We start from the raw sequence: 26,996 nt of genomic DNA on the forward strand, positions 1-26,996 counted from the left end.
TACCTTCTCCCTTGGCCCCCAGGACAGCGGCCAGTGCTTCTGCAAGCCCCACGTGTGCGGCCAGACCTGCGCAGCGTGCAAGGACGGCTTCTTCGGCCTGGAGCAGGCTGACTACTTTGGCTGCCGCAGTGAGCACCCCCTTCCTCGGCCCTCAGGCCACAGCCCTGCCTTCTGGGGCTCACATGGGGGGAGCTGAGGCCTGGGAGAAGAGGTGGGCCCGAGCACAACCAGGCCCAGGTGTTGCACTGGTATCCCCTGGGTGGCTCTCGGGGCCCAGCCAGCCCGTGCTGGGGTGGAGGAGGCTTAGCCTCTGCCTTGATCACAGCCCTCTCCCCTCCACCCTGCCCCTGGTCCTAGACCCGAGCCTGGACTCTGGTCCCCAGAGCTCCAGACAGCCCTGCGAGTACATAAAAGTCGGCTTCTCAGCTGCCGTTGTTCTCAGCCCAGGGTGGCAGAGGCCAGTGGGCCTATCTGTGAGGGCAGGAGCAGGGCCCTCAGCTGGGGACCATGGGGGTCCCCGCAGCTGGGCAGGGCCTGGGCAGCGTCTGACCTACTCCTTCCCACGCAGGCTGCCGGTGTGACGTCGGTGGTGCATTGGGCCAGGGTTGTGAGCCAAGGACTGGCGCCTGCCGGTGCCGCCCCAACACGCAGGGCCCCACCTGCAGCGAGTGGGTGCCCCGCCTGATTGGGCTGGGGGTTGGTGGGCAGCTTGTCCTCTGGGCTTCCCCTCGTCCCTCTCCATGGGCCCACAGGGGTCCCAGCCGTCCCCGCAGAGCCCAGCCAGCTGCGTGGGGCCAATGCCTCCCCAGCCCAGACGGGCTGGCTGGGCTGCCCTGATCAACCCCCGCTGTGGCCAGGCCTGCGAGGGACCACTACCTCCCCGACCTGCACCACCTGCGGCTGGAGCTGGAGGAGGCAGCCACGCCCGACGGCCACGCCTTGCGCTTTGGCTTCAACCCCCTTGAGTTCGAGAACTTTAGCTGGAGGGGCTACGCACAGATGACGCCCATCCAGGTGGGTACCGGTGGCCCTCGGGGCCCAGGACCAGGCTGGCAGTGGCCAGGGAGGGTGACCTGGTGTCCTCCTGCCCCCAGCCCAGGATCGTGGCCAGACTGAACCTGACCTCCCCTGATCTCTTCTGGCTCGTCTTCCGCTATGTCAACCGCGGGCCCGAGAGTGTGAGCGGGCGGGTCTCCATGCGAGAGGAGGGCAAGTTTGCCGCCTGCGCCAACTGTGAGTGGGGCCGTGGGGCTGGCCCCGCCCAGGCCCAGGTGTGGGTGGGGGAGGTGCAGCCCGGGTGGCCCCGAGGGCTGAGCTCAGGGGTCTCGCCCCACGCCCCACGCCCCACGCAGGCACGGAGCAGAGCCAGCCCGTGGCCTTCCCGCCCAGCACGGAGCCTGCCTTCGTCACCGTGCCCCAGCGGGGATTTGGGGAGCCCTTTGTGCTGAACCCTGGCGCCTGGGCCCTGCTCGTGGAGGCCGAAGGGGTGCTCCTGGTGAGTGCGGGCCTGGGAGGGGTGGGGCGGGGCCTGGGCCGACGGCCCCGCACCCACCTCCCACCCTCTGCCAGGACTACGTGGTTCTGCTGCCCAGCGCCTACTACGAGGCGGCCCTCCTGCAGCTGCGGGTGACCGAGGCCTGCACCTACCGCCCCTCTGCCCAGCGCTCCGGGGAGAAGTGAGGCCCACGCGGGACTGGGTGGGGCTGGACCCCACTGTGCCCAGGCTGCCCTGGGGACCTGGGTGCGCCTGGTGCTGACCGCAGCCTGTGTCCCGCCAGCTGCCTACTCTACACCCACCTCCCCCTGGATGGCTTCCCTTCGGCCGTCGGGCCTGAGGCCCTGTGTCGCCACGACAACAGCCTGCCACGGCCCTGCCCCACAGAGCAGCTCAGCCCCTCGCACCCGCTGCTGGCCGCCTGCCTGGGCAGTGACGTGCGTGTCCCGGGACCCCATGGAGGGGTGGGCGCAGAGGACCTGGGCCCAGGGGTGCGGGTCCTGTGGCAGGACACAGGTGCAGGGGAGGGGGTGCCAGGCAACGCCCCGGGTGGTAGAGCCTGGCACGTGTGGTCCCCGTGGGCACACCTTGGTGCCCGTCTGTAGGTGGGTCAGCTGCGGCCTCTGCAGACTCGGGCCAGTCCTTCCCCCTACCCAGAGCTGTCCTGGGCACCAGGACCCAGCGGTGCCAAGCAGGCCCGGGGTGAGGCCCTATGGTCACCCTGTGCTCCCCCAGGTGGACGTCCAGCTCCAGGTGACAGTGCCGCGGCCAGGCCGCTACGCCCTGGTGGTGGAGTATGCCAATGAGGACGCCCGTCAGGAGCTGGGCGTGGCCGTGCAGACCCCCCAACGGGCCTCCCAGCAGGGGGTGCTCACTCTCCACCCCTGCCCGTACAGGTGGGCCGTAGTGGGGTGGGGCCAGGTGTGTGGCTCAGCCGGGGCTGCCCCACCACTGACCGCCCCTCCCCGCAGCTCCCTGTGCCGGGGCGCGGCCCTAGACGCCCAGCACCACCTGGCTGTCTTCCTGCTGGACTCGGAGGCCAGCGTCCGGCTCACGGCTGAGCAGGCGCGCTTCTTCCTGGTAAGGCCCCGCCCTCGCCCCATCGCGGGGTCAGCTGCTCTCAGAAGAGGACGGTACTAGGGTCCCAAGTCCCCCACCCCGTCACCGGCCTCCCGCCCCATGCGTTTCTTCCAGAACCCATCCCCCGCGGTTTCCCTTCCCCCAGCGCCGCACGGACTAGGTCGTCGTCAGTTTCCTACGGGGCTGCCTCACGCTCAGGAAAGTCCCGGCGGTCACAGCGCCCCACGTTGCTCTTGTGCCCCCGCCCAGAAATAACAAGGCCCCACCCCATATGCCCCAAAGTAGCCACCTCCTGGCACAGACAGCGTTGGTCGCTTGCCTGTTCTGGAACGTTCTATAAAAGATCACAGTGTGTTCTGTTGAGTAGCGTCCGCGGATGTTGCGTGTTGCCTGCCATTGTGTGGCACTGCAGGGCCTCGTGAGTTGCCGTCTGTGTTGTATTTGTCCCACGTGTACCTGCGTCTCGGCGACGGCACAGGGACGGGCACACCCGCTTGCGGCCTGTGCTTGCTGAGCTGGCCGGTGCCAGTCCTGTGGGGCGCCGGGGCGCGGGATGAGGGTGGGAGGAGGAGGAGCCGCCACTTGGTGCCGTGCGCAGTGGGGGGCTTGTGCGGCTGTAGCTGGCGGGGGCGGACTCCGCCGGACGCCTGAGCTCAGACAGGGCTCCGGGGGTCTGCGCTGTGGGCCAGCCATCCCCACACCACCTGCACCTCCCGTCCACCTGTCCCCGGCATCGCGGCCTCTGGTCTCTGCCCGCAGCACCGCGTCACCCTGGTGCCCGTGGAGGAGTTCAGCCCGGAGTTCGTGGAGCCGCGGGTCCACTGCGTGAGCAGCCACGGCACCTTCGGCCCCAGCAGGTAGCAGGGCGAGAGGGCCGGGGCGGGGCCGGGGTGGCTCGGACTCACTCGCTGCCTCCCACAGCGCCGCCTGTCTGCCCTCGCGCTTCCCGAGGCCTCCGCAGCCCGTCGTGCTCAGGGACTGCCAGGTGTTGCCGCTGCCGCCCGGCCTCCCGCTGACCCGCTCGCAGGAGCTCGCGCCGGGCACACCCCCAGCCAGCCCCCAGCCTCGGCCCCCCACCGCCGTGGACCCCGACACGGAGCCCACCCTGCTGCGCCACCCCCAGGTGAGGGCGCGGGCCGGGCCAGGGCTGTGCGTCGGGGTGGAGCTCTCAGCGCCCAGGGCGGCGGCCGGACCACGCCGGGCTGCTCGGGAGTCCTGGGCCCCACAGCTCTGCCGCTCACCACGGCCTCTCCCCACAGGGCACCGTGGTCTTCACCACCCACGTGCCCGCCCTGGGCCGCTACGCCTTCCTGCTGCACGGCTACCAACCGGCCCACCCCACCTTCCCCGTGGAGGTCCTTGTCAACGGGGGCCGCGTCTGGCAGGGTGAGCGTTTTGGGTGGGTGGTGCCACGTGACGTGGCCAGATCACACGCACCACAGCGTGGCCTGCGGTACCTGGCCGTGAGCGATGGGTCCACACAGCCCTGTCCTGCTATCAGTTCTCAAACTGGGTGCCCAGGGCTCCAGGTGGTAGCTTGCCCCCCTTCCGCAGCCCCATGCCTGCCTCGGCCGTGGGGTCCCTGTTGTGTCCCGTCACACACAGTGAACCGAGAGCACGACCCAGGACAGCAGCTGGTGGCTCACACAGTCCTTAAGTGTGTTTTATTCTCGGCAAGCCCAGGGACTGCCCAAGGGGTGTCGTGTGTGACCACGGCTGACCCACATGGCACAATGGGCCGGCCTAGCGGGCAGATTGCCTGTGTCCAGTGGGCGCTCCTTGGTGGCCCCAGCACCACCGTCTGTGTTCCCTCCCCTGGTGTCTCCAGGAGCGTCCTGGGCCCCGGGGTGGGTGTGGGGGCCCAGCCGTGCCTTCCTCCCCCTCTAGGCCATGCCAACACCAGCTTCTGCCCGCATGGCTACGGCTGCCGCACCCTGGTGGTATGTGAGGGCCAGGCCCTGCTGGACGTCACCGACAGCGAGCTCACCGTGACCGTGCGTGTGCCCGAGGGCCGCTGGCTCTGGCTGGTGAGTCCAGGCTGGCATCTCGCTCGGGCCCGGCTATCCTTACGCTTGTCACGCCACCATGGGTCACTGAGCCGGGTGTGTCTCCTGTGGGGCCCAGCCCTGTGCCCGGTGCCAGGGCAGCAGCCTCTACCTCTGGAAACCCCCAGATCTGCCTGTGAGGCTCCAGGGGGCCTTGAGAGCCGAGGCACTGTCCCACCAGCCCCCTGGGCCCTGCCGGTCAGGGCCGCCTTCCTGGAGGAGGTGGGCTTGGGTGATGGGGGAGGGAGGAGGAAGGTGTGCCCAGCAGGGGGGGATTGCGGCAGATGCCAGGAGCATCATCAACGCCACTGCAGCCTTGGCCTCTGAGGTTGGCCTCTCTGAGTGGCCCAGGTGCCTGGCCAGTCCCTGGGCGCCTCCCCTGCTGCTCTGCCCACCTGTGGGCTCTGGCCGTGCTCTCCCGACCCCCTAGGATTACGTACTCGTGATCCCCGAGGACGCCTACAGCTCCAGCTACCTCAGGGAGGAGCCCCTAGACAAGTCCTACGACTTCATCAGCCAGTGTGCTGCCCAGGGCTACCACGTCAGGTGGGCCGGGCGGGGTGCTGGGCGGGGCCGGGGGGTACCTGCCGGGGCGCTGGCCAAGGCTACTGTGTCAGGTGGACCCCGTGGGGTGCTGGGTTGGACCTGGGCGGGGCGCCGGCCTCACTGCCTGCCGCTCAACGCAGCCCCAGCAGCTCGACCCTGTTCTGCCGGAATGCCGCTGTCTCCCTCTCCCTCTTCTATAACAACGGGGCCCGGCCTTGTGGCTGCCACGAAGTGGGTGCCATGGGCCCCACATGCGAGCCCTTCGGGGGCCAGTGTCCCTGCCGCGCCCACGTCATCGGCCGCGACTGCTCCCGCTGTGCCACCGGCTACTGGGGCTTCCCCAGCTGCAGGCGTGAGTGCCCAGGCGTGGGAGCGCCAGGCGTGGGGGTTGGCAGTGAGTTCAAGGGGGCCTTCCCAGTGGAGGGGGCTCAGCCAGGAGGCGTAGGCACAGCGGTCAGAACACTGGATCCTGGCGGGCCAGCCCCGCCCCGTCCTGTCTGTGGACCTCAGGCAGCTACGGCCCATGCCCGGGATGCCCACCCCACCCTCGGACTGCCCGGGAGGTTCTGGGACCAGCAGGTGCTCTGCCGTCACCCCCCACCCCCAGCTAGACATCGGTTTGGGGGCAGCTACGGCCCAGCAGGGACACAGCCCCCAGGGCGGCAGTCGGGGCCTCTGAGTGGGCGTGAGGAGGGCGGCGTGTCAGGCAGCCCTGTGCCCACCCTGCAGCCTGCGACTGCGGCGCCCGCCTCTGCGATGAGCTCTCGGGCCAGTGCATCTGCCCCCCGCGCACCGTTCCGCCCGACTGCCTGCTGTGCCAGCCTCAGACCTTCGGCTGCCACCCCTTGGTTGGCTGTGCGGAGTGTAACTGCTCGGGGCCTGGCGTCCAGGAGCTCACGGACCCCGCCTGCGACACAGACAGCGGCCAGTGCAAGTGAGAGCCCGGGGCAGGCGTCACTGCGGCCTCTGGCATTTCCGCTCGCCAGCAGGTCCTGGCGCCTACCCTGCCCCAGTTAGTGCTCCTTGGGTCCACCACGCCCTCGCCGCGGTTCTCGGAGGATGCTGCCTGGGTGGGGGACGCCTGCGGGCTCCCACTTCGGCCTTAGTGACCCGGGGCTGGAGGGAGGCTCAGCCGGCTCCTGGCCCCCGGCAGGTGCAGACCCAACGTGGCCGGGCGCCGCTGCGATACCTGTGCTCCGGGCTTCCACGGCTTTCCCAGCTGCCGGCCCTGCGACTGCCATGAGGCGGGCACTGTGCCCGGAGTGTGTGACCCCCTCACGGGCCAGTGCCACTGCAAGGTCAGCTGAAATGACAGCCTTGGGCAAGGGGAGCTTCCCGGAAGCTTTTGGGGGAGTTGTCCCAGTGGGCAAGTGGGTGACAGCCCCGTGGGGTCGGGCACCCTGCGCACGGCTGGCTGACCTCGCTGCCCGTCTGCCCCCAGGAGAACGTGCAGGGCCCAAGGTGTGACCAGTGCCGCCTCGGGACCTTCTCCCTCGACGCCGCCAACCCCAAAGGCTGCACCCGCTGCTTCTGCTTCGGGGCCACGGAGCGCTGCAGGAGCTCCATCTACACCCGCCGGGAGGTGCGCCGCAGGGGCTGGGGCTGGGGTGTCACCTTCTCGGGGAGGGCGCGCTGGAATGCAGGGCGGGGCTTGTGGGTGTGGGCACCCACCCTTGCGCACCCCCGGTGTGTGCCCACAGTTTGTGGACATGGAGGGCTGGGTGCTGCTGAGCGGTGACCGGCAGGTGGTGCCCCACGAGCGGCGGGCAGAGACAGAGCTGCTCCACGCGGACCTGCGGCACGTGCCCGAGGCTTTCCCCGAGCTGTACTGGCAGGCCCCGCCCTCCTACCTGGGGGACCGGGTGAGCAGGGGCGTCGCGTCTAGGGAGGGCACTTCCGGGACAGCCAGGACCTGGAAGGACGGGGAAGGGGCAGAGGAGTACGTCCAGGGGTGGGGAGCCCTTGGCCCGGGGTGCAGTGCTGGGGGGTGAGACCACTGCTGTCGGGCCCTGAGCTTGTGGCCAGGGTCCAGCCCGGTCATCTCCCTGTCCTGCTTCTAGGTGTCGTCCTACGGTGGGACCCTCCGCTATGAGCTGCACTCGGAGACCCAGCGGGGGGACGTCTTCATCCCCACAGAGAGCCGGCCGGACGTGGTGCTGCAGGTGGCAGTCTGGGGGCACCGGGCAGGCAGCTGGCCCCGTGGGACGGTGGCCGGGCCCAGCATCCGGCCCTCACCAGGCATGTGTGCCTCCCCAGGGCAACCAGATGAGCATCACGTTCCTGGAGCCGGCGTACCCTGCACCCGGCCACGTTCACCGTGGGCAGCTGCAGCTAGTGGAGGTGGGTGGGGCTGGGCCAGGCACCCAGGTCCAGAAGGGGCCCCGGGCTTCGTGCCCATTCTCCGTGATGGAAAACAGAGTCCAGGAACAGGAGGGCGGGCGGCTAGTGGGTCCGAGCTCTCTTCGGGCTTCCTCCGTCTGGTCACTCGTGGCTGTCACGCTCTTGCCCCTGGCTCGTGTGTGAGTCCGTGACCAGCGGGGGGCGAGCGGCTGTCCGTGTCCGCTGCTTGGTGGTGTTTGGTTTCCACCTCTGAGCCGCCTGTCGGCCTCTTCTGCCGTTTGTCTTGGACTCGTTGGTCTCTGCTCGTCTTCCCAGAGGACTGTGTGCTGTTCTTGGCACGTGCCTTTTGTCGCACTCGGAGCAGGGATCGTCCTCCCAGTTTGTCGCTCGTTCTTTCCCTATGGTAGCTCTGGAACGGCTTTCGCACCCCGTGTACTCGAATTTGCCCAGCGTTCGCTCCCAGCTGGTGGTTTCATGTTGTGTTTGAGAAAGTTTGTGTCTCCGAGATCAGAACACACTTCCTATGTTTTCTTCTAAATGCTGAAAACGTTTTCGCTGCGTGTTTGGATTCTTAACGTATCTGGAGTTGACTTTTGTACGTGGGGTGAGGCAGGGCTCTCGGAGCTGGCTGTCCCCGTGGTGACAGCCGTGCGTGTGTCTCCTCCTGCCCCTGTGATCTCCGTGGCCCTTTGTCCCCTACAGGGGGACAGCGAGGGTCTGTTCTGGGATCCCTGTGCTGCCCCATTGGTTGTGGCCCCACCGAGGTCCCATCTTGGACCCGCAGGGTAATTTCCGGCATGTGGAGACCCACAGCGCCGTGTCCCGCGAGGAGCTCATGATGGTGCTGGCCGGCCTGGAGCAGCTGCAGATCCGCGCACTCTTCTCGCAGACCTCGTCGGCCGTCTCCTTGCGCAGGGTGGCGCTGGAGGTGGCCGGCGAGGTGGCGGGGGGACCTCCAGCCAGCAACGTGGAGCTGTGCATGTGCCCTGCCAGCTACCGCGGGGACTCGTGCCAGGTGAGCTGGTCAGCGCGGGCGCCAGGCGCAGGCTGTCTGTCCCTCCACGCACGCCCCTCTTGCAAGATCCTCCCCACGTCTGCCCTTCCATCCGCCCCGCCACCCGTCCCCGTTCCGCTCTCTCCTCCCGCCACCCTGCCTTCCCGACAGCTTCCTGCGGGCCTGCTCTGCCCCGTACGCAGCTGGCCTCACCCATCCTCCGCCCACCATCCCGACCGACATCACCTGAGCCCCCACGCCCTCCCTTACCCTTACCTCCCTTACCTTCCATCCACCCGCGAATCTGTCCGTCCTCTCTCGCTTTGCTCCTGCCGCGTGAGGGGCTTTGCGGTCGACCACCCCTAGCAGGAGAAGGCCCAGCACATGGCGGGGAGGTCGCCAGCCCCAGCCGGGTCCTCCCTGGCCAGGACATCTGCGCGCCTCTGGGAGCTGTGTCCTCATGTTCGGGGACGGCAGCCAGATGCTTGGCCCACCCCAGCGGGGCAGGACCGGGAAGTCCTGACCGCAGCCTGACCTCTGACCCCACAGTGGCTGTGCTCCGTGGGCATGTGCCCCCACACCGCCAGTGCTGGGCTGCTGAACGCAGGTGCCCCCAGGGTCGCCCCACTTCGGGCAGGCCCTTCTCCGTTCTTCACCTCTGACACCCCCCTGCCCAGGAATGTGCGCCCGGCTATTACCGGGACGTCAAAGGCCTCTTCCTGGGCCGATGCGTCCTCTGTCAGTGCCACGGCCATTCGGACCGCTGCCTCCCTGGCTCTGGCGTTTGCGTGGTGAGCGGGGGCCTGGGGGGAGGGTCAGGCCTGTCAGGGTAAACTGAGGTCCAGGGAGAAGGGAAGTGCCCTGGTAGGGCGGGGGGCAGCTGAAGGCCCCCGCTGCAGGCACTGACTGTCCCCTCTGCCCCAGGGCTGCCAGCACAACACCGAGGGGGACCGCTGTGAGCGCTGCCAGGCCGGCTTTGTGAGCAGCAGGCCCGGGGACCCCACAGCCCCCTGCGTCAGCTGCCCCTGCCCCCTCGCAGTGCCCTCCAACAAGTAAGCTGCGCCACCCCCGCGGGCCCGGACCCAGCGCCAGCCATGCTCGTTCCACAGCCCCGTCCCGGAGCCCCGGTGTCCAGCGGCTGGTTGGGTTCACGCTGCCCTTTAGGGGGACCTGGGCAGCGAGGGTGGGGCTGTTAGGCAGGGACCCCGACACCCGGCCCAGCATGAGCACAGGGGTGCTCGCCCAGGTGGTGCCACGTGCCTAGTGACCCACCACCTGCCACCGGTCCCTGCAGCTTCGCCGAGGGCTGCGTCCTGCGAGGCGGCCACGCCCAGTGCCTCTGCAAACCCGGTTACGCCGGGGCCTCCTGTGAGCGGTGAGCTGGGGACGGGGCCGTGGGGTGGGGCCTGTATGCTGACACAGGACGCCACGGGTGGGGGGCAGGGCACAGACTCCTGATGGCACCCTCCCCTGCCCGACCACCCCCAGGTGTGCACCCGGTTTCTTCGGGAACCCTCTGGTGCTGGGCAGCTCCTGCCAGCCCTGTGACTGCAGCGGCAACGGTGACCCCAACTTGCTCTTCAGTGACTGTGACCCCCTGACAGGCGCCTGCCGTAGCTGCCTGCGCCACACCACCGGGCCCCGCTGCGAGAGCTGTGCTCCCGGCTTCTACGGCAATGCCCTGCTGCCTGGCAACTGCACCCGTAGGTGCTCGGCGGGGAGGGACGCACCGGGGAGGGACGCACGAGCAGTAGGGGACAGCTGGGTGTGCCCCAGGAGCAGGCTGTGTCTGGCGCGGGGCCCAGCCCGGACGACGTGGACACGAACCTGGACCAGGCCTGACCTGGGCTCACGGTCAGACCCCCACAGGCAGCCCCCTCCCTGCGCATGGTGGGGCCCTCCCCACGTCAGAGCCCCGGGCTCACGGCCACGCCTGTCAGGTCAGGGCAGGCCGCGGCAGGGAGTCGAGCGGGGGCAGCTGCAGAGAAGGCCAGGCTGGGACCGTGAGAGGACAGCGGCATCGTCCAGGAGGCCTGGACCAGACAGGGCAGGGAGGCAGCAGTGCAGAGCACAGGCTGGGCGTGTGAGAGCTTCCAGAAGGAAGTGGGAGGGCCCAGGGCTGTCCTCACAACCCCCTTCTGCAGGGTGTGACTGCGCCCCATGCGGGACAGAGGCCTGTGACCCCCACAGCGGGCGCTGCCTGTGCAAGGCAGGAGTGACAGGGCTGCGCTGCGACCGCTGTCAGGTAGGGCTGGGCGGGGCATGGGGAGGGGCGGGGCTTGTTGGGGCAGGGCCTCGGGAGAGGCAGGGCCGGGTGGGCAGGACCCTGGCCTTGGGGTTGAGGAAGAGTCTTCAGGGTTGGGGACCAGGCTTGGGCCCTGACAGCGGCCCATCCCCACAGGACGGACACTTCGGCTTCGACAGCTGTGGGGGCTGCCGCCCGTGTGCATGCGGACCGGCTGCCGAGGGCTCTGAGTGCCACCCGCAGAGCGGGCAGTGCCACTGCCGACCAGGGGCTGGGGGACCCCAGTGCCGCGAGTGTGCCCCCGGCTACTGGGGGCTTCCCGAGCGGGGGTGCAGGCGTGAGTGCAGGCACAGCCACAGGAGGGCGGCGGGCACCTCGGTAGTGGCACCCCAAGGCCCCCGCTGGCCATGCTCACCCCACCCCTCCCACCACAGGCTGCCAGTGCCCGGGGGGCCACTGTGACCCCAACACAGGCCACTGCACGTGCCCCCCGGGGCTCAGCGGCGAGCGCTGTGACAGCTGTAGCCAGCAGCACCAGGTGCCTGTGCCGGGCGGGCCTGGGGGCCGTGGCGTCCACTGCGAAGGTGTGCCCCGCTCTACACTGTGCCCTGCCCACCCCACCTCACTGCCCGGCGCCCCTGCATTAATCTCGACCTCCCGGAGTGGTGCCAACTGGCCCCCTTGGTTTCCCAAGGGACCCCACGATTCCCACGCTGACCCCAGGGCCCCAGCCAACCCCCCTCCCCCAACCCCCACCCCCGACGCTGACAGCCCCCACTGCCCACAGTGTGTGACCACTGCGTGGTCCTGCTCCTGGACGACCTGGAGCGGGCTGGCGCCCTCCTCCCCGTCATCCGCGAGCAGCTGCGCGGCGTCAACGCCAGCTCCGTGGCCTGGGCCCGGCTGCAGAGGCTGAACGCTTCCCTCGCAGACCTGCAGGTACTGAGCGCCCCGCCTCCCCGCCCCCTGCCCGCGGCGCAAGCACTCACCTTCGCCCCCACAGGACCAGCTCCGGAGGCCCCCGGGTCCCCGCCACCAGACGGTGCGGCAGCTGGAGGCACTGGAGGAGCAGAGCGCGAGGCTCGGGCAGGACGCACAGCGGCTGGGCAGCCAGGCAGGACCTGGAGACCCCTCCCCTGGTGGCCCCCATCCCCCTCTGAGAGCCCCTCCCAGAGACCCTCACCCAGAGGCCCCTCTTCCCTGGCACCCTCAAGCACTGCCCCAACTCCCCGGCTGCCCCAGACCCTGGGCCCTCCTCTGCCAGTCCTGACCCTTGGCTCAGGCGCCAACACGCCTGCCCAGGCCCCAGCCACTCCCCTGCCAGCAGGGCTGTGGGCTGACGGTGGCTGCACCCACAGGCCACGGGGGCCCGCGACCGGGCGGGCCGGCTGCGAGATGAAACCGGGGCCACGCTGGGCCGAGCGCAGACGCTGCTGGCGGCCATCCAGGCTGTAGACCGCGCCCTGAGCGGTAGGGGCTGGCGCAGCTGGCCGTGCTCGGGGCTCAGAGCAGGGCAGGGCGCTCCTGGGGGGGTCACTGGCAGAGCTCGGCCTCGAAGAACAAGCAGGTTCACCTGTTCAGACGGGAGAGAGACGGCACCTCTGAGCAGAAAGCAGGGTGGGTTCGGGAGGCGGGCGCAGCAGCAGCGTGGCCAGGAGCGAGGGCAGTGGACCGCGGAAGACGGCAGGCCCTTACGCGCTCCCTGGAAACGGGCTGGCTGGATATTCGCAGCACCGGTTCCTTAATTACAAACTGAGCTAGTTGTGGGCTCGAGAGATCAGAGCTCCCTCAACCCCTGCAACCGGGCCCTGGCCCAGCCCGAGGGTGCAATTCCAGCCCAGCAGGGGCCCGCCAGGTGGAGGGGCAGGGAAGGAAGGAGGAGGCCATGGGAGCTGAGCGGACCGGGTCTGGGTGTCGGCAGGAGCCATGCTGGGGGCCTGCGTGCTGGGGTGGGGGGTCTCAGGCTTGGGAGCTGGCCGGCAGAGGTCTGCCGGTCCAGACAGCACCAAGCCCTGACGGCCCCCCTCCCCCAGGGCTTGCGTCCCAAATGGGCCACCTGTGGCCAGCCAACGCCTCAGCCCCTTCAGGCGAGCAGCTGCGCCGGACGCTGGCTGAAGTGGAGCGGCTGCTCAGGGAGATGCGGGCCCGTGACCTGGGGGCCCCACGGGCAGCAGCTGAGGCCGAGCTGGCCGCAGCCCAGAGGCGTGAGTGGCATTGGTCCCTGGCAGGCAGGGCGGAGAGGGGCAGGGACTCCGCCTGGGAGCTCGGGCGGAGGGCAGCACGGAGTCGCGTCAGATTCTGTGCCCAGGGGCACCAGGTGGGTCCAGGGCTCGTGAAGGGGCCCAGGCGCCACGGTAACCACCCTCGCACCTTGGTGCCGGCCAGTGCTGGCTCGCGTGCAGGAACAGCTGACCAGCCGCTGGGAGGAGAACCAGGCTCTGGCCAAACACACCCACGAGCAGCTGGCCCGGCACGAGGCTGGGCTCATGGACCTGCGTGAGGCCCTGAACCGGGCGGTGGACGCCACACGGGAGGCTGAGGAGCTCAACAGCCGCAACCAGGAGCGCCTGGAGGAAGCCCTGGTGAGGGACCCCCGGGCTGCTCCCCTTCCCCCCTCCTCTCCCCATCCTCCCTCGCTCCCTTCTCACCCCCTATTTCCACCCCCAACTGCCTGCAGCAACGGAAGCAGGAGCTGTCCCGGGACAATGCCACCCTCCAGGCCACTCTGCAGGCTGCTAGGGATGCCCTGACTCGTGCCTCTGAGCTGCTGCAAGGCATGGACCAAGCCAAGGAGGTGAGCACAGCCCCCACCTTCCACCTCCTTGTCCCTCGGGCCCAGTCCCAGGCCGTTCGTGCACACCTGCACGCAGAGCGCGGCCCCCAGGGCGCCGGGGCGGGGAGTAACGAGTAGGATGAGGGTCTGCTAAGCCCACCCGCTCCCAGGAGTTGGAGCACCTTGCCGCCAACCTGGACGGCGCCCGGATGCCCCTGCTGCGGAAGACGCAGGCCTTCTCCCCAGCGGGCAGCAAGGCGGCTTTGGTGGAGGCTGCCGAGGCCCACGCGCAGCAACTGGACCAGCTGGCGCTCAACCTGTCCAGGTGCGTGGCCCGAAGACGAGGGCCTTGGGCTTGTCCTGGGGGTGCAGCCCAGGCCCCTGCCAGGGGCAGCTGCTCTGGGAGGGTCCCGGGGCTGAAGCCATCGTCCCCCAAGGAACCAGGCCTTCCTCAGCCCACAGGAGGTGGGGCCCAGAGTGGCAGGGAGGAACAGGATGGGCACACCTGGCAGGCGGTGGGCGTGGGCAAAGGCCAGGAGGCTGGACTCGGGAGGCGGGCGCAGCCCAGGCCCTGCCCCGACACCCCTCCGACCCTGGCGCCTTCCGCCACAGCATCATCCTCGGCGTCAACCAGGACCGCTTCATCCAGAGGGCCGTCGAGGCGTCCGGGGCCTACAGCAGCATCCTGCAGGCCGTGAGCGCTGCTGAGGGAGCCGCCGGCCAGGCCCTGCAGCAGGCAGAGCGCACGTGGGCGGTGAGGCCCAGCCCCGCCCACAGCCCCGCCACCCCCTCCTCTGCCTCCGCCTCTCCCTGCAGCATCAACCTGCCCTTGTGTCCGCAGACGGTGGTGCAGCGAGGCCTGGCGGCCCGAGCCCGGCAGCTGCTGGCCAACAGCAGCTCGCTGGAGGAGGCCGTCCGAGGAGAGGAGCAGAGGCTGGGCCGCGGTGAGCGCTGGAGGGTGCCTGGGGCCCCTCGGCCTCCGGCCACATCCGTATGTGGGGTTTGTGGGTTGGGAAGGCTCTGGAGGCGGCTGCGTGTGTGTGAATGCCACTCCGCTCCCCACCCGCTGGCGTGTCAGCCAGGGAGCTCTGTGAAGGGGCCCGCAGGGACAGGAGGCCACAGAGGGACCAGGAGGTCAGAGGAAGTGTGACCCTTGCTTCCCTGGCCCAAGGGCCACACACGTGCCGAGCTGTGAGAAGGGGTCTCTAGACCCCAAGCTGGCTTTCTCGAGCGCTGCGTTTCGTCTGTGAGACGGGGCTGAGCCTACCTGTGCTGGGGCCAGAAGGCCTTCAGGGACGGAGGCCACCCGAGGTCCAGCGCCCCCTGCTAAGCCGAGGGCCCCCATGTCTGGGCTCTCTGGCTGTCCGTGTCTGCGTATCGGCCTCGGTCCTCCTGGGGTTGAGAGGGCCGGGGTGGGCTGCACTCGAGTGCCGAGGGCTAAGGCTGCCTCCCCCTCAGTGCGGGCCACCCTCCAAGGCACCGGGACCCAGCTCCGAGACGTCCGGGCCAAGAAGGACCAGCTGGTGGCCCAAATCCAGCAGGTGCAGGCCATGCTGGCCATGGACACAGGTACGCAGGAGCCTTCCCAGAGGTGAATGGGGCAGCAGGCCTGAGGTGTCCTGTAGTCGGCCGCCCAATAGGGCTGTGTGACCCTGGACACTGGCCTGAGGGGCTGGGGAGCACGTGCTGGGGCCAGTGCCGCTGAGGGGGCTCCCGGGGCAGGCAGCCCAGGGCCAGACGCAGAACGCTGCCAGGGCACGTGCCTCTGGCCACAGCCGCAGACACACCACAGCCCAGGCCACCGTGGAGGCCGGTGGGAGGAAGGGCTTTGGGCAGAATGCGGCTCTGGGAAGGGGCGCCGGTGCTTGCCCTGGGGGCCCGTTGGCTTGCGGGAAGGGCGTCCCCGGGGCAGCCGCTGCCACTGAGTGCGGAGACAGGTCAGGAAGGCCGGAGCCACGGCGGTGGGGACTGCACTCCTGCTCCTAGAGGCTCAGGGTGGAGCGCGACATGGTCTCTCCAGGTTCTCGAGGGCACCCAGTGGTGGGAGGTGACATGGGGCAGGCGTCCCAGGACCGTCTTTGGCCTGAGGGGCCGGGTGCCTGTCCTGGGATGGGGACACCTGCGGGGTGCTGAGGGTCGGCTTTGACTGCGCTGAGCTGCAGGGTATGAGGGTGTCATGAGATAGGGCAGTGGGTAGGCATCCCTGCTGCTGGCCCGGCGGAGGGACTCAGGGACGCGAAGCCACTGGGCCTGCGCTCTGCCCGCTGCAGACGAGACGAGCAAGAGGATCGCTCACGCCAAGGCCGTGGCCACCGAAGCCCAGGAGACGGCCGCCCGCGTGCAGTCTCAGCTGCGGGACATGCAGGAGAACCTGGAGCGCTGGCAGGGCCAGTACGGGGGCCTGCGGGGCCAGGACCTGGGCCAGGCGGTGCTCGACGCAGGCCGCTCAGGTGGGCTGGCGGCCCTCGCGCAGCCCCGGGGGTGGGGCGGGCTGGGACAGAGCTGTCAGGGCCGCACCTGCCTCCCTGCAGTGTCTACCCTGGAGAAGACTCTGCCGCAGCTGCTGGCCAAGCTGGGCCTCCTGGAGAACCGCGGGGCACACAACGCCAGCCTGGCCCTGTCCGCCAGCATTGGGCGCGTGCGGGAGCTCATCGCCCAGGCCCGGGGAGCCGCCGGCAAGGTGGGTGACAGTCTCGGGGGAGGTGGGCGTGGGGAGCTGGGTAGTGGGCGCTGACGGACCATGCCCCCCACAGGTCAAGGTACCCATGAAGTTCAACGGGCGCTCAGGGGTGCAGCTGCGTGCCCCACGGGACCTCGCCGACCTCGCCGCCTACACGGCCCTCAAGTTCTACCTGCAGGGCCCAGAGCCGACGCCCGGGCAGGACGCTGGGGACCACTTTGTGCTGTACATGGGCAGCCGCCAGGTACCAGGCCGGCTGGGTGGACGGGGCCCACACCGGGCAGCCCGTTGGAAGCGGACGATGCTTGGTCCCTGTCCTGACCGTGTTTCCACTGCCGCCACAGGCCACGGGGGACTACATGGGCGTGTCTCTGCGTGACCAGAAGGTGCACTGGGTGTACCGGCTGGGGGAGGCGGGCCCCGCAGCCCTCAGCATCGACGAGAACATCGGGGAGCAGTTCGCAGCCATCAGCATTGACAGGTGGGAGGCCTGGGAGGGCCCGGTGCCTCCTGCGGGGCGCTCGTCCCTTCCTCACCCTCGCCTCTGCCCTCAGGACCCTGCAGTTTGGCCACATGTCCGTCACAGTGGAGAGGCAGATGGTCCATGAGACCAAGGGTGACACGGTGGCACCTGGGGCGGAGGGACTGCTCAACCTGCGGCCCGATGACTTCGTCTTCTACGTCGGGGGCTACCCCAGCAACTTCACGGTGAGTTTCTCTGGCCTCAGGGCGGCCTTGTGGTGGGCTCGGCAGCCCCGCACCTCTTGTTCTTGGCATCCAGCCTCCGTCCTTCCTGCTGCAGCCTGAGGCCCACTGGGTCTGTCCTGGGTGGGGAGGCGCCTTAAGCCAGGCCCCCTGACCCTCCGACCCTGCACGCAGCCCCCCGCACCCCTGCGCTTCCCCGGCTACCGGGGCTGCATCGAGATGGACACGCTGAACGAGGACGTGGTCAGTCTCTACAACTTTGAGCAGACCTTCCAGCTGGACACGGCCGTGGATAAGCCTTGTGCCCGGTACGTGTGGCCTGGTACCCTGCCTGCCACCCCCTGCCTGCCCTTTGCTGACCCCAAAACCTCCGACCTGCAGCTCCAAATCGACCGGGGACCCCTGGCTTACGGACGGCTCCTACTTGGACGGCTCTGGCTTCGCCCGCATCAGCTTCGACACTCAGATCAGCAACACCAAGCGCTTCGACCAGGAGCTGCGGCTCGTGTCCTACAATGGGGTCATCTTCTTCCTGAAGCACCAGGCATGGCCCTGCCCACCCCGTGCTGACCCCACCCCGTGCCGACCCCACCCCGTGCCGACCCCACCCTGTCCCCCCAGAGCCAGTTCCTGTGCCTGGCGGTGCGAGAGGGCGGCCTCGTGCTCCTGTATGACTTTGGCGCCGGCCTGAAGGAGGCCGTCCCGCTGCAGCCCCCACCACCCCTGACAGCGGCCAGCAAGGCGGTAGGGCGGGCCGGGGGCGGGGCAGGAGGGGCCGGGCGAGCAAGGGCAGACGTGGGGGTGGGATGCAGGGATGTGGCTGGCCTGGAGCCCCCGCCGGTGCCTCTCAGATCCAGGTGTTCCTGCTGGGCGGCAACCGCAAGCGTGTGCTGGTGCGCGTCGAGCGCGCCACGGTGTTCAGCGTCGAGCAGGACAACGTGCTGGACCTGGCCGACACCTACTACCTGGGGGGTGCGCCGCCCGATCAGCTGCCCCCGAGGTGAGTGTGGCGCTGGGGCGGGTGGGACCACAGCGGCCTGGCCGGGTCTCGGAGGCGGCACCCTGACCTGCGTCCCCGCAGCCTGCGGCGGCTCTTCCCCTCCGGAGGCTCCATCCGCGGCTGCGTCAAGGGCATCAAGGCCTTGGGCAAGTACGTGGACCTCAAGCGGCTGAACACAACGGGCGTGAGCTCCGGCTGCACGGCCGACCTGCTGGTGAGCAGCCCCTCCCTGGCGCGGCCGGTGCTGGGTTGGGCGTGGCGGGCACTGAGGGATGCCCTCCTTCCTGCAGGTGGGGCGCGCTATGACTTTCCACGGCCATGGCTTCCTGCCCCTGGCACTCCTGGACGTGGCGCCTCTCTCCGGCGACGTCTACTCTGGCTTTGGCTTCCGCAGCGCCCAGGACAGCGGTCTGCTCTACTACCGGGCGTCACAGGTGAGGCCACCCCGTCTGCCGGCCCCCCCGCGCTCCCTGGGCCCATCCCTGCCACGCTGACCACTGGCCCACCCCCCCACCTGCCATGGCACAGGCCGCAGGCTCTGCTGGAGCCAGTGAGTCTGGGTCCTTGGCCTGGCTGCTGACCTGGTTGCTGTCCCCAGGACGGGCCATGCCAGGTGTCACTGCAGCAGGGCCACGTGACGCTCCGGCTGCTGAGGACTGAGGTGAAAACTCGAGGGGGCTTTGCCGATGGAGCCCCCCACTACGTCGCCTTCTACAGCAACACCACGGGGTGAGCCTGGCTGCCTGGCCTCGAGCAACCAGGGCCTGGAGGGACACTTGCCTGCACCTGCCTGGGCCTCCGTCCCCTCCGTGGCAGGAGGGGGCACGCAGGGCAGCGGGACAACAGTGCCTTCCTCCCCCCAGGGTCTGGCTCTACGTGGACGACCAGCTGCAACAGATGAAGTCCCACCGGGGGCCGCCCCCTGGGCTCCAGCCGCAGCCTGAGGGGCCCGCAAGGCTGCTCCTGGGAGGCCTGCCTGAGTCTGGCACCTTCCGCAACTTCAGTGGCTGCATCAGCAATGTCTTCGTGCGGCGGTGAGCCAGGCAGGCCGGGGGCGAGGTCCTGGCCGCCCCCCTCCGGCTGCTGACTGGCCGCCCCCCGCCCTCCGCAGGCTCCTGGGGCCGCAGCGCGTGTTCGATCTGCAGCAGAACGTGGGCAGCGTCAACGTGAGCACGGGCTGTGTCCCCGCCCCGCAAACCCAGACCCCAGCGCCAAGGCCGCAGGGACTGCGAGCTGCAGCTGGGAAGGTGGGCGTCCAGCGGTGGGGGGCAGGGCTGGGCTGGCGGGAGCGCAGTCCCCGGTGGGCCCTGCATGGCCTGTCTGTGTCCCCAGGCCTCCCGCCGCAGCCGCCAGCCCATCCAGGACCCCACCTGCACACTGCCCCTGCACCCCCAAACCCTCCCAGATTCCTACCAGTTTGGAGGCTCCCTGTCCAGTCACCTGGAGTTTGCGGGCGTCCTGGCCCCTCACCGGGACGGGTAAGGCTCGGCCAGCTGGGGTGGGCGTGGAGGGGCTGCCCACGCTGACGCCCTGCCCGGCTTCCAGGCCCCGCCTCTCCATGCGTGTTCGCCCTCGAGCCCCCCAAGGCCTCCTGCTCCTCGCCACCCCCCAGACGGCCAGCAGCCCCTCCCTGGCGCTCTTCCTGAGCCACGGACGCTTTGTCGCTCAGACGCAAGGCCCTGGGCCCCGGCTCCGCATCCAGAGCCGCCAGCGTGCACGGACTGGCCGGTGGCACAAGGTGAGGCCCGAAGAGGGAAACGCGGGCAGGGCCTGGGGAGGGCCCACCCTGACCAACCTCCTGCCCGCCCGCCCAGGTGTCCCTGCTCTGGGAGAAGAGTCGGATCCAGTTGGGGACAGACGGCAGCTGGGCCTGGAGCAAGGAGGGGCCCCGCCGGCGGCACCAGGGGCCGAAGCGCCCCCAGCCCCACACCCTCTTTGTGGGGGGCCTCCCTGCCAGCAGCCACCACTCCAAGCCCCCTGTGAGACCCGTGTCACCCTGGCCTTGCCCAGCCTGACCCAATCTGCCCACCGTAGCCCTGGGGCCTGACCCAGCCCATCTGCCCCCCACAGGTGGCCGTCGGGTTCAGGGGCTGCGTGAAGAGACTAAGGCTGAACGGGAGGCCCCTAGGGGCCCCCACGCGGATGGCGGGGGTCACGCCCTGTGTCACGGGCCCCCTAGAGGAGGGCCTGTTCTTTCCAGGCAGCGGGGGCATCGTCACGCTAGGTCTGTTGGCACTGCCTCCTGGGCTGGGGGGCGAAGGGGCCCGGCCTTCCTGCCCCCTCACAGTCCCTCTCTGCAGATGTCCCAGGGGCCACACTGCCCGACGTGAGCCTGGAACTGGAGGTGCGGCCCCAGGCAGTGGCCGGGCTGATCTTCCACCTGGGCCGGGTCCAAGGCCCCCCCTACCTGCAGCTGCAGGTGTTCCAGAAGCAGGTAAGCCTGGCTGGGGGCTGTGGCACCAGGGCAGGTTCACCTCCCCTCTCTGGTGGCCTCACGGGGGCAGGGCCTGACACCTGCCCTTCCAGGTCCTGCTGCGGGCGGACGACGGGGCAGGGGAGTTCTCCACGTCAGTGCTGCGCCCCGCGGTGCTGTGTGACAGCCACTGGCACCGACTGGCAGGTGAGGGGCCCCTCCCGTGGCCGGGGGGCCTGGGTGGACTTGGGCAGGGGCAGCTATGGGCTGGCGTGAGGGGCGACGGGGGCCGGGTGGTCCGGCCACAAGGTGTCTGCCCCGCAGTGATCAAAGGCGGGAACATGGTCCGGCTGGAAGTGGACGCGCAGAGCAACCACACCGCGGGGCCCTCGCTGGCAGCCTCGGCCCACGCCCCAGCGCCTCTGCACCTCGGGGGCCTGCCTGGTGAGTGGCCTTGGCCAAGGGTGCAGGGGCCACCCCTCGGAGACCAGGGGCCAGGGTGACCCTTCCCACCCCCACTCCCAGGATGGGGCAGCCCACTCGACAGGCTGGGTGGGTGGTGGGTGATGGAAGCCCGGGAAGGGCCTGGGAGACCCTAACTGCTGCTCCAACCAGTCTTCCCGTCTTCCCCGCACCCCTAGAGCCCGCGGCGGTGCGGCCTGGGCCCCCCGCCTACCGTGGCTGCATGCGGAAGCTGGTGGTGAACCAGGCCCCCATCACGGTGCCTCCCTCTGCGCAGGTCCAGGGGGCGGTGGGAGCCGGGGGCTGCCCGGCCGCGTAGGTGCCGCCCCCGCGGGACCCCGGCCAGGGGCACGTCCTCCCTCGGTGGGCAGCAGCACCCTCACCGCTTGGTGGCGTGCACGGCCTCGCTCGTGTTTCACAGACGTTTGTATTTATCTGGACTCTAGCTGTACGGGTGACAAATCTTATTTCTGGAAATGGCTTAAGTTATATCTATCTTTTTAAATGAAAGGATCAAATACTATGAATTGGAGGTTTTATACTTTTTCTCTCCCGTCCACCTTTTAAAAATAGCGTAAGATTTGTAAATCACTGGTTCCTCCTCCCTGAAACAGAGATTAAAAAGTAACTTCTGTTGAACTGAGTCTTGACTTGAACACTGGCTGGCCGGGGAGGCGCCAGGCTGTGGGGGCGGAGCCGCGAGGTGCGGCCTCCTGTGCACTGAGGCGGGGCGAGGGCACCACGCAAAGCCACAGTTGGCAGATAAAAGAAAGACTTTATTAGTAAGTCGGAACAGAGGAGAGGGTGTGCAACAAACCACAAACGCACTACTGAAGTCACAGGACTAAGAACGCAGCTCCCAGGAGGACAACAGCAAATAACTTAATCCAAGCTCATGTCCTCCTCTTCGTCCTTCTTGTCCTTTGTGTCGCCCTCTTTCTGCTCGGACTTGGCGCTGTTCTGCATGGCTTTGGCAAACGCTTCCACGTCTAAAACGCATTGAGGACACGAGGTGGCTTGTCTACACCTGGCCAGACTTCCTCAGAGGGGTGGGCTAAAGGTCAGTGTGACATCGGCCCCAGGGGACACGGACTGTGGCAGGAGGTGTGGGGACAGGTACTTACCGCCCTTGTTGGCAGCCTCCACGGCCTCCGCGGGCAGGCCGAACTGGCACATGAGGGGGCCCAGCTGCCCTGAGGCCAAGGCCGCACTGAACATGCCCAGGGCCTGCAAGGAAGAGCCGCGCAAGACCTGAGCTCTGGGGTGGCGGCGCCCCGGAGCCGCTGGGCCAGCTGCCAGCTCTGCAGGTCCTGTGCTCAAGGTGACGGGCCACACCGGAGGTGGGGCAGAGCCGCCTCCTCCCCGACCCTCAAGCACAGCAGATAGCACCCTGGGCCCGGCCTCTACCTGCTGGAACTGGGGCGAGGTCAGCGTGTTCTGGATCTCGTCCGCGGTCTGCGGCAACGACTCCCCGGAGGGCAGGTAGGGCAGCAGGCGCTCCTGGACGTCGGCGTTGGCGAGGATGGGAGCCATGATCTCTGGGGTCAGCACACTGGCCAGGTCCACTAGGACACAGACACAGCCGTCAGTGGCTCGATGCTGACCCAGGTGCCCCATAGAAGGCAGCAACATTCCAAGCCCCAGAAACACCAGGTGTGGCAAGGCTGGGGCAGGGCAGGGCGAGCTGGGGCTCAGCCCCGTGCCTCGCAGAGCCGGCGAGCAGGCAGCAGGCATCTTCAGCCCGGCTTCGCACCGACAGGGCGTGTTCTTTACCTTGCTGGCCACCTCCTGGCCCGGCCGGCACGTTCATGGTGGCTAGAATGCTCTGGAGGTCGCTCAGTTGGATGGGCTGGGCGGGGCTGGCTGCAGTGCTGGCTCCGTTACCTGAGCTGGGCGCGGGGCTTGGACTAGTTGCTGAGGCAGCTGCTGGAGCAGAAGGGGCTGGGGTGGCGCGGGCGGAAGAGGTGGTGGAGGATGGGGTGACCGCTGCAGACTGGCTCCGGGAGCTGCAAGAGCAAGGGTGGCGCTAGACAGCCACACACCCACTTGGTGCCCACATGGCCGTCCTACTCCAGGGTCCTGGGACACTACCCTGGGGCCTCCTTCAGGCCTGTTTGGTCCATGTCCCCCTCCCACGGGCACCTGTGTGGCGGGGTGGGGCGCCGAGGGCTCACCTGGAGGAGGAGCTGCTTGCTGGAGGCCCTCCGCTCCCCAGTAGGCTGGCCAGGCCCGGCCCAGTCAGGGCCCCCAGCCCACCTGCGAGGAGCAAGGGAGCATGTGCTCAGGATGCTCCCCCAAGCCCGGCCCACCCAGGAGGAACCTGGCCCACCTCCCCAGGCCAAGGGGCAGGAGCTTTCAACACCAAAGCCAAGGGACAAGCAGGGAAGGTGGGAACTTGGCAGGCCTCGGGGACGGCAGGCTAGTGACCATGGATTCTGGAATCCGTCTCTGTCCCACCCCGATACACTACTGATGAACTTAAAACGCAGTCCACATCCTGACCAAGTGATGAATACTTCTGAAGGGCCAAGCACAGTCGCCCACACCCCAATGCTGGCTGGCAGCACCAACCAGTAGGGACTAGGGACCCCACGAAGGAGCCCTGAGTGCTCGTCCTCTGGCCCTGCCCCTCAGCTAGCCACGCTCCCCTGCAGTTCCAAGCTGGGGCCCTCACTGGAGGCCTGGAGGGCCTCGCCCACCCAGCGCCCAGCCACAGGCCAACAGGTGCCTCCCAAAGGGCCATGAGTGCAGGGAACACACACGCTCACAGCCCTGCTCAGAGCAGATGAGAAACTTAAATTAGGAAACAAAGACTTGAGTTTAAAGCAATCACAGCAAAGTTCCAACTTCCATCAAAGGCTCCTGAGAGCCGGGGGTGGCGCAAGTTACCCAGTCCTCCGAGGCCGGCCGGTCCGATGAGCTGCATGAGCTGGCTGTGACTCATGTTCCCCAGCAGGCTCTGCAGGCCGCCCTCGCCTGGAAAGCACAGGGGCTCAGACGCAGGGCCCGGACGCAGAGCCACCTGCAATGCACCTGGGCCTGGGCGGGCACCACCGCTCCTGGGGGCCTCCAGCCGAGCACCCCAGATGGTCCCCCCTCCGGCCATCCCTGAACTGTGCAGTGAGCACCGCCCGTGAACTGAACTCAGACCCTCTAACTCAGACTCTGCTATTTCTACCGCACGACAGCTGGCCTGCGCCCCAGGGGCCCAAGTCGCCGACCAGGGGCCCCGACCTCACAGGAAAGGCTGGGTGTGCTCATTACCACCTAGCGCAGAGAGCTCGTGGCCACCACTTCCGCTGGCCCCCAGCGCCCCGGGCATCGGGGGGTTGTTCAGATACTCATTGACCTTCCGGCAGTGCTCCTCATCCTGGTCAGTCTTGGGCTCCTGTGGGGGGACGTGGGAAGAGCTGCAGCTGAGCAGCCAGTGTTGGGACAGTTCTCTGCCAAGTGCCGCCATCGCCTTCCTCTAACCCAGCTTACGGATGAGGGACCCAGAGGTAGAGACCCCCGTGCCTGGCCACAGGGCGCTGAGATAGGACCGAGCCCAGGCAGGTAAGCACGTGCTCAGTGCTCAGTCCCCTCTGCCACCGTCATGGGTGCCGATGACACCCACTTCACAGATGGGGACACCAGAGCCGTGACAGCATCGTGCTCCAGGGTGTGACTGTTTACACTGCGCTCTCCCTCCTTCACCCCGTGGAATGAAATGAACCGGGCCTCTCAGCACACTACTGCCCAGGGCCACAGCAGGCCCGAGCTACAGCACACGTGTGCGCACACATGCACATCATGGGGCGGGGAGAAGAGGCACCCGAAACCACCGAGCACCTGCTATGGACCCTGCAGGGCACCAGGGACACAGCAAAGACAAGCCAACGGTCCCTGCCCTCTGGGCGAAGGGGGAAAAAGGTGTCAAATGAGTAAAATCAGGAAATAAAAAAAGGAGAGATGATGAAAGCTGGTTAACATTTTTTGGCAAAACTGTGGAGAAACACATTCTACACCAGCAGTTGGCAAACCACAGCCCCCACCTGTGTTTGCAAGTTCAACTGGAACTCCGGCTACACCCATTCATTTTCACGTCCTCGCCGCTGCCCCGCTACTTGGGCAGGGATGAGCAGCTGCGACACAGACCACCTGCCCCACAGAGGGGGAGACCCTTCCCCAAGAGGAAGCCCGTGCAGACCTCTGAACGCAGCCCCACTTCTAGCTCTAACCTGCAGGCCACCCTCACATGTGGGAAATAACATGCACACCAGATGATTCGGGGCAACACTGCCTGCAACGGCACAAGCATGGGAACGAGCCCAATGCCACCAACAGGTGGCAGAATGCGCAGCGGCTCCTGGGTTCAGAGGACACGCAGCTGGGGTGAGCGAGCCCAGGCACCCACTCAGGGGAAGCTCAGGAGAGCTTGGGGAGGAACAGCAGACGACCCAGGGCCACCTCTTCTGCCCTGGGGGTCTGGTGACTGAGGCGAGGGGACAGAGGGCGAGCGCCGAGTCGTTCAAACCAGAGGCAGCAGCGTGCCTGTGCGTGCCTCAGCGACATGGGGCCCAGCCTGTCTTCCTGGAAACTCCCTACCATAAAAGGGTGCCCAGCCCCCAGCCACAAACAAGCATTTCACCCCACCAGGTGCCACACTGGAAACCTTAGGTTCCCTCTCATCACGTGTGTTTTACCAGACAGTAGGCAAGTTTCCAACTTAATTGCACAACAGCAAGAAAAGGGCAAAACACAGGACGAGCCTGTCCACACACCTGCATCCAGAAGAAGAGCCGCTTGGACCCCGCCTTAAACTTGAGCACGTAGACCCGCCCGCTGGGGCACTGGGGCACCCGCTTGAACTCGCAGTCATCGGGGAAGATGATCAGGTCCTGGGAAGCCACGAGAAGAGCAGAGTCAGCCTCACGCACACACACGGCACCGAGTCCCCCGCCTCTCAGGAAAGCATGCTGGATCCTGTGTCTAACGGGGTGGGTGCAGAGGGGACAGAGATAAGCAAGCCGCCATGTCTCGAGCTGGCACAGTCTCCACAAGGCGGAGACACCACCATGGAGGGTCGACCCCCGAGTGCGGGCCAGGAGAGGGCCGGGTGGAGAACAGGGAAAGTGGGCTTTGGGACGTCGGAGGATTTTCAATAGGGACATTTGGGGAACAACATTCCAAGATCAGTTAATAGGTCAACTCTGACCTGCTCTCAAGCGTAACAAAACATTTCAGTAGAAAGAACGGAGAATACTAAATAAAGTGACCACTGCAGAAAGCTTTTCTGAGGGCAGTGACTCCTCCAATCCCAGGCACCTAACACTTAAAGTTTAACATGACACAGTGACAGAGAATCCTTAAGTCCAGGACCATCCATGAGCAGAACAGTGCACGACAGGCACCAAACCAGCAGCCCCAGTACCCTGCCCGCACCCCGTGGCTGCGTGTGCAGGTGCAGCCAGGCCAGACCTTCCTCGCAGCCGCCGCGCTTCAGGCTAAAGGACACTCACGTCTTCCACGTTCCCAGACGTCCTGTCTTTCCAGCAGAAGTGGATGAGGGAGTCATCCGTCTGCTGAATGTACACGAGCCCTTTCCGCTTATCTGGAGTGACGGTAGTTCCTTTCAGTGACATTTTTCCTGCCCGAAACTCCACCAAATACTTGTTGGAGGACCCGCGAGAGCCGGGCACCAGGCTTGGGAACAGAGCGCCTGAAGTCGTCATCCTGAAAGAGCAGACGGCAATGAGACCCGCGCGTGCTGCCCTGCGGCCACCAACACGAAAGCCCGACTCCCCCGCGGCGTCGCCAGCCCCGCTCCCGCCTGCAGTGGGAGCCAGCGCCAGGGCTGCCCAGGCCAGGGCAGGCGCGGTGCATAAGGACAGCCTGCGGCCGACGCAGCCCAGCCAGGGCAGCGCCGGGGCTGCGCCTCACGTTTCTCAAGCGCGTCCGGCGCCACCGCCCAGGGCGCGCCCCCTCGCCGGCCTCTGTCCGCACTCGGAGCGGGGCTGGGCGACCCGACCCGGCCCCCCGGGAGACCCGGCGCGACGCCCCCTCAGCGGGACGCTGGCCTCGACGCGCGCCCCGCGGCAACCGCGTCCTCCCGCCTCGCCCGGGCCGGGCCGAGACGCTCCGCGGGGGCCGCCAGCTCCCTTCGAGCCCCGCGCTGGGCCCGGGCGGCGCCGCGGAAGGCGGGGCGGCCCCAGGAGACCCGCGAGAGCCCCCGCCGG

At 68.0% G+C, this 26,996-nt stretch overlaps 2 protein-coding genes across 2 annotated transcripts in view; one reads left to right on the forward strand and one right to left on the reverse strand.

The window, feature by feature from the left end:
• The window catches only part of LAMA5 (laminin, alpha 5), a gene marked incomplete at its 5' end in the record, with an annotated part of 45,924 nt that extends 24,633 nt beyond the window's left edge, over positions 1-21,291 (forward strand). The window contains 61 exons of the mRNA XM_012654573.1: positions 23-128; positions 569-668; positions 858-1,014; positions 1,095-1,233; positions 1,353-1,495; positions 1,570-1,676; positions 1,779-1,932; positions 2,231-2,391; positions 2,467-2,575; positions 3,335-3,432; positions 3,497-3,698; positions 3,835-3,961; positions 4,463-4,602; positions 5,051-5,166; positions 5,307-5,518; positions 5,896-6,100; positions 6,320-6,464; positions 6,608-6,748; positions 6,867-7,028; positions 7,227-7,328; positions 7,423-7,506; positions 8,291-8,521; positions 9,178-9,291; positions 9,425-9,552; positions 9,795-9,875; positions 9,989-10,203; positions 10,645-10,745; positions 10,902-11,082; positions 11,180-11,329; positions 11,533-11,684; positions 11,749-11,859; positions 12,104-12,215; positions 12,779-12,949; positions 13,131-13,327; positions 13,423-13,539; positions 13,689-13,843; positions 14,131-14,272; positions 14,360-14,462; positions 14,977-15,087; positions 15,789-15,968; positions 16,050-16,198; positions 16,272-16,442; positions 16,543-16,679; positions 16,753-16,906; positions 17,078-17,211; positions 17,285-17,447; positions 17,525-17,647; positions 17,755-17,903; positions 17,985-18,117; positions 18,194-18,337; positions 18,502-18,632; positions 18,767-18,937; positions 19,015-19,150; positions 19,236-19,381; positions 19,449-19,641; positions 19,718-19,882; positions 19,974-20,127; positions 20,204-20,337; positions 20,430-20,523; positions 20,641-20,760; positions 20,958-21,291. Of these exons, the coding sequence (XP_012510027.1) occupies positions 23-128; positions 569-668; positions 858-1,014; positions 1,095-1,233; positions 1,353-1,495; positions 1,570-1,676; positions 1,779-1,932; positions 2,231-2,391; positions 2,467-2,575; positions 3,335-3,432; positions 3,497-3,698; positions 3,835-3,961; positions 4,463-4,602; positions 5,051-5,166; positions 5,307-5,518; positions 5,896-6,100; positions 6,320-6,464; positions 6,608-6,748; positions 6,867-7,028; positions 7,227-7,328; positions 7,423-7,506; positions 8,291-8,521; positions 9,178-9,291; positions 9,425-9,552; positions 9,795-9,875; positions 9,989-10,203; positions 10,645-10,745; positions 10,902-11,082; positions 11,180-11,329; positions 11,533-11,684; positions 11,749-11,859; positions 12,104-12,215; positions 12,779-12,949; positions 13,131-13,327; positions 13,423-13,539; positions 13,689-13,843; positions 14,131-14,272; positions 14,360-14,462; positions 14,977-15,087; positions 15,789-15,968; positions 16,050-16,198; positions 16,272-16,442; positions 16,543-16,679; positions 16,753-16,906; positions 17,078-17,211; positions 17,285-17,447; positions 17,525-17,647; positions 17,755-17,903; positions 17,985-18,117; positions 18,194-18,337; positions 18,502-18,632; positions 18,767-18,937; positions 19,015-19,150; positions 19,236-19,381; positions 19,449-19,641; positions 19,718-19,882; positions 19,974-20,127; positions 20,204-20,337; positions 20,430-20,523; positions 20,641-20,760; positions 20,958-21,097 (8,703 nt within the window). The remainder of the gene's footprint in view (positions 1-22; positions 129-568; positions 669-857; positions 1,015-1,094; positions 1,234-1,352; positions 1,496-1,569; positions 1,677-1,778; positions 1,933-2,230; positions 2,392-2,466; positions 2,576-3,334; positions 3,433-3,496; positions 3,699-3,834; positions 3,962-4,462; positions 4,603-5,050; positions 5,167-5,306; positions 5,519-5,895; positions 6,101-6,319; positions 6,465-6,607; positions 6,749-6,866; positions 7,029-7,226; positions 7,329-7,422; positions 7,507-8,290; positions 8,522-9,177; positions 9,292-9,424; positions 9,553-9,794; positions 9,876-9,988; positions 10,204-10,644; positions 10,746-10,901; positions 11,083-11,179; positions 11,330-11,532; positions 11,685-11,748; positions 11,860-12,103; positions 12,216-12,778; positions 12,950-13,130; positions 13,328-13,422; positions 13,540-13,688; positions 13,844-14,130; positions 14,273-14,359; positions 14,463-14,976; positions 15,088-15,788; positions 15,969-16,049; positions 16,199-16,271; positions 16,443-16,542; positions 16,680-16,752; positions 16,907-17,077; positions 17,212-17,284; positions 17,448-17,524; positions 17,648-17,754; positions 17,904-17,984; positions 18,118-18,193; positions 18,338-18,501; positions 18,633-18,766; positions 18,938-19,014; positions 19,151-19,235; positions 19,382-19,448; positions 19,642-19,717; positions 19,883-19,973; positions 20,128-20,203; positions 20,338-20,429; positions 20,524-20,640; positions 20,761-20,957) is intronic.
• A 248-nt stretch (positions 21,292-21,539) lies between these two features.
• ADRM1 (adhesion regulating molecule 1) lies at positions 21,540-26,523 on the reverse strand. The gene is made up of 9 exons (XM_012654572.1): positions 26,280-26,523; positions 25,542-25,658; positions 24,043-24,166; positions 23,668-23,754; positions 22,953-23,034; positions 22,552-22,784; positions 22,186-22,343; positions 21,903-22,005; positions 21,540-21,767 (listed from the first exon to the last, which is right to left on the reverse strand). Exons 1-9 carry the CDS (start codon positions 26,490-26,492, stop codon positions 21,661-21,663), a joined length of 1,224 nt encoding a protein of 407 aa, XP_012510026.1. The 5' UTR covers positions 26,493-26,523; the 3' UTR covers positions 21,540-21,660.
• Between the last annotated feature and the right edge of the window lie 473 nt (positions 26,524-26,996).

Source organism: Propithecus coquereli, unplaced genomic scaffold (genome assembly GCF_000956105.1).
Source record: "Propithecus coquereli isolate 6110/MARCELLA unplaced genomic scaffold, Pcoq_1.0 Scaffold442, whole genome shotgun sequence".
In the NCBI taxonomy this organism is placed as follows: domain Eukaryota; kingdom Metazoa; phylum Chordata; class Mammalia; order Primates; family Indriidae; genus Propithecus; species Propithecus coquereli.

Coding starts and splice junctions, on each gene's coding strand:
- ADRM1 (XM_012654572.1), bottom strand. CDS start 26,492: ATGACGACTTCAGGCGCTCTGTTCCCAAGCCTGGTGCCCGGCTCTCGC. Junction 22,785..22,952: donor GCAAGCAGCTCCTCCTCCAG/GTGAGCCCTCGG, acceptor TTGCTCTTGCAG/CTCCCGGAGCCAGTCTGCAG. Junction 21,768..21,902: donor GGAGGCTGCCAACAAGGGCG/GTAAGTACCTGT, acceptor AATGCGTTTTAG/ACGTGGAAGCGTTTGCCAAA.